Source organism: Lactuca serriola, chromosome 7, assembly GCF_051521515.1.
Source record: "Lactuca serriola cultivar US96UC23 chromosome 7, Lser_US96UC23_V15, whole genome shotgun sequence".
Lineage (NCBI taxonomy): Eukaryota > Viridiplantae > Streptophyta > Magnoliopsida > Asterales > Asteraceae > Lactuca > Lactuca serriola.
The window spans coordinates 51,227,745-51,233,677 of NC_136414.1; the positions used below are offsets into that span (position 1 = coordinate 51,227,745).

The 5,933-nt window shown below is 37.5% G+C and overlaps 1 protein-coding gene across 2 annotated transcripts; it reads right to left on the reverse strand.

Moving 5' to 3' along the window:
- TES (ATP binding microtubule motor family protein) lies at window positions 1-4,214 on the reverse strand. 2 transcript variants are annotated; one of them, XM_079009789.1, is made up of 14 exons: window positions 4,012-4,214; window positions 3,624-3,869; window positions 3,451-3,540; window positions 3,254-3,354; window positions 3,041-3,154; window positions 2,855-2,936; window positions 2,721-2,788; window positions 2,595-2,654; window positions 2,373-2,497; window positions 2,092-2,290; window positions 1,871-2,008; window positions 916-1,800; window positions 506-831; window positions 1-411 (listed from the first exon to the last, which is right to left on the reverse strand). In XM_079009789.1, exons 2-14 carry the CDS (start codon window positions 3,865-3,867, stop codon window positions 81-83), a joined length of 2,763 nt encoding a protein of 920 aa, XP_078865915.1. In that variant the 5' UTR covers window positions 3,868-3,869; window positions 4,012-4,214; the 3' UTR covers window positions 1-80. The 2 variants fall into 2 exon arrangements, with proteins under 2 accessions (XP_078865915.1, XP_078865916.1); XM_079009790.1 differs by having other exon boundaries at window positions 3,624-3,886.
- Window positions 4,215-5,933: the final 1,719 nt, after the last annotated feature.

Here is a 5,933-nt window from a genome sequence, read left to right on the forward strand (position 1 = left end):
TCCAATCAAGCCATTAGAATTTCTCATTATTTCAAGATGATATTTTTGTCACATGAATTTACAACAGGAACCGAATTCTTTTACAAATGCAACAAATTGGATATCAAATTCCAACCCATCCAGGCTTTTTTATCACTAGGATTCACAAAATTCAAAGCAAACATCTCCTTGGAAGCATGCTCCCCCATTTCACAAAACCCCACAAGCTTCGCAACAATTTCAGCACTTTCTTTCACATGTCTCATATTCAAAGGATCTGTCCACAACCTATTCACAAGTTGCAACCTTCTCCTCTGCTTTCCCTCCATTGGAATCTCCCATTTCTTATACAACATTTCCCTCTCTTCACCACTCAGTTTCGTGCTCACCCTTTTCGCCAAATACTCCCTCTCTTGTTTCAACGCCTTTATACTATCAATATCAATCAAAACCTCACACTTAGTAAGTATAGTTTTTTCTTTTTTTAACCCTAAAATTACAAAATGAAACAACTACTAATACTGACCTTGAAGTGACAGAGCCAGCTGGCTCATCTCCTAGAAGAGCTGGACTTGCGTTCCCGAGTTCTGACAAATGCTGTTCAAGCCACGTCAGCCTTCTGAGTTCCACTTGTACATATATTTCATCAGCAGTGTCTCCCCTGAACAACATATAGAATTGTGTCCTATGTATGATTGAGACATGACATAAATGCCACAACATTATTATTTGGTTTCTCTGTTCCTCAAACACAAGGTGACGTGGCATGACAGGATATTCCATTTCCTCCACAAAATCCGTCTCATCCGTCGCCCCACCACCACCATCGTTTGCTTCCTCTAGCTCCAACACCTGCTCAAATCAAAACAGTAATTTCACAAAGGGCATTTTCGGAATTTCAGTAGAAACTTACTTTCTTTCTAAATTCTAACTAACCTGGCAGACTAATAGCTGTTTTTGGTATTGCAACTTTGCCACACGTTCTTTCAGTTCAGTAACATAAGACTTAATGCTTTGAATATTATCTTCAGCTGCTGTTTTAAACATCATTTGAATCTTTTTCACATTTGGTTGCTTTGATGCAGCAGCAGGAGTAATCTTTTTGTCCCCTTCGATCTTTTGATTATCTGGAGCCATGTTCTCAATGTTATGAATAACTGATGAAGAAGGTGAACATGGAGATTTTATAAAACTTGACATTTTTGCATTCGTTTTCAAAATCTTGGTCTTTAAAGGACTCCTTGAAGCCTCCTCATTGTTGTACATAACCAATGTGTCTAAAGATTTCTGCACGTTTTCAAGCTTTTCTTCCAAAGAAGCAATCGTGTTTTCTTCACATTTCAAACGACCTATTTCCTCTTTTAGACTCGCTTTGTCTTTAACTTCAATCTCCTCCGGAATGGAATTGCTGATTCCATGCATGTCTTTGATATCAGATAACAGCTTTGCAATGGTTTCAGCAGCATCTTGATTCCCAAGTCTGTGAGAGGAAACTTCTTTATGAAGTAATTCAAGTGCACGATTTGCTTCTTCACCTAATTGTCTTTGTCTCATCTCCACTTTTCTTATTTCATGCACCAACATGCATGGATCCATACATGTAGCTGATTGTCTTAATGGTTTTCTTTGAGTTGACTGAGTTGACTTTCTTACAGATGTTCGCCTGTTTGATATTGATATATGATCACTGAATGAGAGACGTTTGGCTAATTGATTCTGAATCACTGGCTCCTTTGTGTCTTTTTGTAGTTTTCTTGCTATTTCTAGCTGTGATTGTGCAAGGTCTCTTTCACGCTTTATCTCATTCAATTCTATTTCCATCTGTAAAAAGATTCAAGATTATAAATAAAACCATTTTCTATTTATTTAATCTGGTGTTAATACTAAATACCTGTTGGATTTTCTGCTCTTTTTCCAACAGCAAAGTTCTTAAACACTTTGAGGATGAAGCCTCTGGAGTCAACAATTCTGCTTTAAGTCTAGTCACTTCTTCTTGCAAATGCTTCACCATTTGCTTCTCTCCAACAACCTAAAAGTTAAAAAGAATTGTTTTTTCATTAATTTGCCAAGCAGAAAAACATTAAGTCAAACAAGATTACAATTTCATCATACCATATTGACTTGAGCACTGTTTGTAACCTCCTTTGCACTATTTGCAAAAGCCAATGTGTTTCTTGATTGATCAACATGGCTTAATGCAGGACTCATAGTACAAATTATTGCAGTTCTTGCATTCCCCCCAAGTGATGATTGCAATATTCTTGTTAGTTTAGAATCTCTATATGGTATGTGACCACTTTTCTTCCCAACACTACATTCAAGAAAACAACATTAAAATGTAAAATGTATGTTATTGTGGTTACTTTAATTTCACCAAGTAACATTTTTTTTACCTTAGCTTCCTAATCACAGTTGTTAGAGTGAGTAGGCTTCTGTTGATGTGGCTTCCTTCTTTTAGCCTAATACCATCTGCATTTGTTTGAACAGTACGCTCACTTCCAGCAAGATCCACAAGACTCTGAAAGAAAATTAAAGAGGTAGGAAACAACAGTCAACAAACAAGGAATGATCATAAGATAAAGTCATAAAACAAAACATTAAAGTGGGAAACATACCAAACTTGCTAAAAGGGATTTTACACATCCTGATTCTTCACGATGGCTACTCTCAATAGTCTACAAAAAAGGAAAGCCATTAAAAAAATAACATGTCTGGAAATTAAGCCCAAATGTTAAGCTTACCAATCTGATTATCTGATGTGACCTTGAGCTTCTATCATTCAAAGAAGTTTCGCCGACTTGTCTTTGAGCTGCAAACAGAATCAAGAATTGTAATGGGCTATTATTATAAATGGTTTCTTATTTATAGTATTTACCTTCACAAGTTGCTATTAAGCACCTTAGATGCTGAGCATCTTTGATGACTTCCTCAGTTAGCTTCTCAACTATTGTGCCTTTCTGGATTCAAACAAAACAAGACACTGTAAACTTAAAAGTTAAAAGAAAAAGATGGATATTTTATCTGTAATGAAAGCATTTGATGTGATGTGTTTAGTGTTTACATCAGGATCATCCAAGAGACGAAGGGCACCAGAATCACGGTTTAACAGGTCTACCACTGTCTCATTATAGATTTCAAGAGCAGAAAGCTTCAACACAAACTTACTTTCCATGGCCTGTAAATTGTAAAAGACAGAATCATTGAACCTTACATTGTTATACAGCTAAGTGTTATGATTATGAGCACTCATCGAATCAAAGAAATGAGGATTTACATTCTTAATATGGGCATAAATGTCATCGATAACATTCTCTGCTATTCCCCTCATGGTGTAAGTCTTGCCACTGCTAGTTTGACCATATGCAAAAATTGTAGCTGCAATGTAATAGAGGAGAGACAGATGTGATGTTATGGATATTGAATTTGAAGTCATAAACCTAGAAATGGTTCGAAAGAAGAGGAGAAGATTACCATTAATCCCTTTAATAGCAGAGAGGGCAACATCTCTAGCACCTTGTTCATAGATCTTCCTAGTTGGACAAGACGGATCGAAGACTTTATCTGAAAGTAATATACCAAATCGCGTAAGAAAGAAACATATTACGTACGTTGACGAAGGAAGATGATGAAACAGTTAACAGTACCAAAAGTGTAAGTTCCGTTATGGCGTTCGTGATTGAGGTTTCTGGAAACAACAGTATTCTCATCGGTGCAATCCCAAGCAATAAGATCATAGGCGGAAAGCTCTCGAGGAGTTAAGGGCCTGATTCTCACGGTGACCAGTATCTTCTCCTCGGCGATTCTTGGGCCACTTGGGGTTGAAGAAGGTGTTCTTCGGATCTTGGTTGCTGGTGTAACAGGCGCACTGACGCTCATCTTATGAACCATACCTTCATGTATCAGTAAACTAGGGAAGTGTTAACGGGAATCGAATCGAACACCAGTAAATGTAATCGTGAAAAGAAGAAGAAGAAGAAGAAGAAGAAGAAGCAAAGAATAGAGAGAATCCATTGGAGGGAAGTATGCACTTACAGTTGTTGAATCCAGATTGCTGTTGGAGGAAGGGAGGGAAGGAAACAAAATCAAGAAGCAATTTGTGAATTTGTTTTCCGTTGGATGTAATTTGGGAATTGTTGGCTGCCAAGTTGAGAATTGGAGTTGGAGTGAGTTGAATTTGGGTTTGTGATTTCGGTTTTGCGTTGAATCATTAAAAAAAATATAAAAAAATAAAAATAGGAATTGCAATTTGCAACGGCTATGCCATTCCCCCTCTTGAATACTACGATTTGAATGGAGGCGCCTGCCACGGTGGCGATTGACTGTTGGTACCAACGTGATTTAGCGCTCTTAATTACCAGATGCGGGATAAATGAGAATCAATTTATTGTTGATTCAAAAAAACAACCATAATTATATTATTGATCAATTTATTATCATTTTTTTTTATAATGATTCAAGTATTATATTTAAGGGAAAATGACTTGTAAATTTTTTTTTTGAACCAACGAAATTTATTAAAACCACAGCCAAAAAGAAAAAGATCGGGCACAAAAGAAAAAAACAAAAACAAAACTTACAAAATGTCAAAAGGGGAACAAACTCAACATTCTCATCTACAATTTCCAAAATTACCCCTATATTTCAGCCAACTAAAAACCATAGAAATCACATTATCCGCCAACTTTGAAGAGTTTACTTGGATTCTGTTAAACCAAACGTCGTTCCTTGCTTTCCACATACACCATAGAAACCCATAGCAGATAGCAATAAATATTTTTCTCTTTTTTGGACAGTTCCCCAATGAGGCAGCAAATTTAACAAAATCTGAAATCGAAAGGAACCTTTGAATAGAAACGTCACACCAATTGAAAATCCAGCGTAGAGAATCAAAAACAATCGGACAATCCAGGAGAATATGATCCGCAGTGTCCACACCACTAAAGCACATTTGACAGGAAATAGAAGACATGTTGATACCTCTCCTGGAAAGAGCTACTGCAATAGGAATACACCCCATACAAGCCCTCCAAACAAAACTAATGCACTTGATAGGAACTAAGTGAAGCCAAACCGTGGGATTATTTATCGGGATAGTCAATTTACTATCAATGAGGGCCCTAAGATCGCATACACGGAAAAAACCATCAACAGTTAACCTTGATCTCCAAGTGTCGGGCCCATTGGATCTAACAACCATCCTTGTAACATCCAAAATAGATTTCAATTCCAGCAGCTCCTGAGAATTGTTGGGTTTCCGCTTCCAAGCCCACGACAAAGCGTCATTCACCCATCTGTCACCTAAAAGACAAGTTTTCCTCTTGTCTAACGCATATAAAGAAGGGAGTTTCACTGCCAAAGTCCCGTTCTTTAGCCAGTCATCTAGCCAAAATAAAATTTTCTTTCCGTCCCCTACCTGAAATTCAAAAATATCTGAAACATCAATATCAATATTGCCAAGTGTCGAGAAGACATTGACAATACTACTCCAAGTGCCCGGGAGAGATTTTTTAGCCCAAGAGTGAATAGGTTTTCTTTCACATCTATGAATACTACTAATCACTCGCCTCCAAAGAGAGTCATTTTCCGTTTTAAACCTCCAAATCCATTTTGTCATGAGGGCCCAGTTAAGCAAGGCCAAGGATCTGATCCCGAGCCCACCAGACGATTTTGGCCCAAGCACCACCTTCCAAGCGACCCAATTGATTTTTTGTTTTTCTTCACTTCCTCCCCATAAGAACCGTCTTCTCAGTTTCTCGAGGTTATCAATAATGGAAATCGGGGCTTTAAAAATGGAAAAATAAAAAGAGGGAGACTACCCAACACAACTTTAACCAAAGTTAGGCGACCGCCAAAGGATAAAGTTTTAGCTTTCCATAGAGAAAGTTTATTTTGAACACGATCAATAATGATGGGTTGCCAGCTCCTTTTTTGGGACATATTTGCTCCAACAGGGA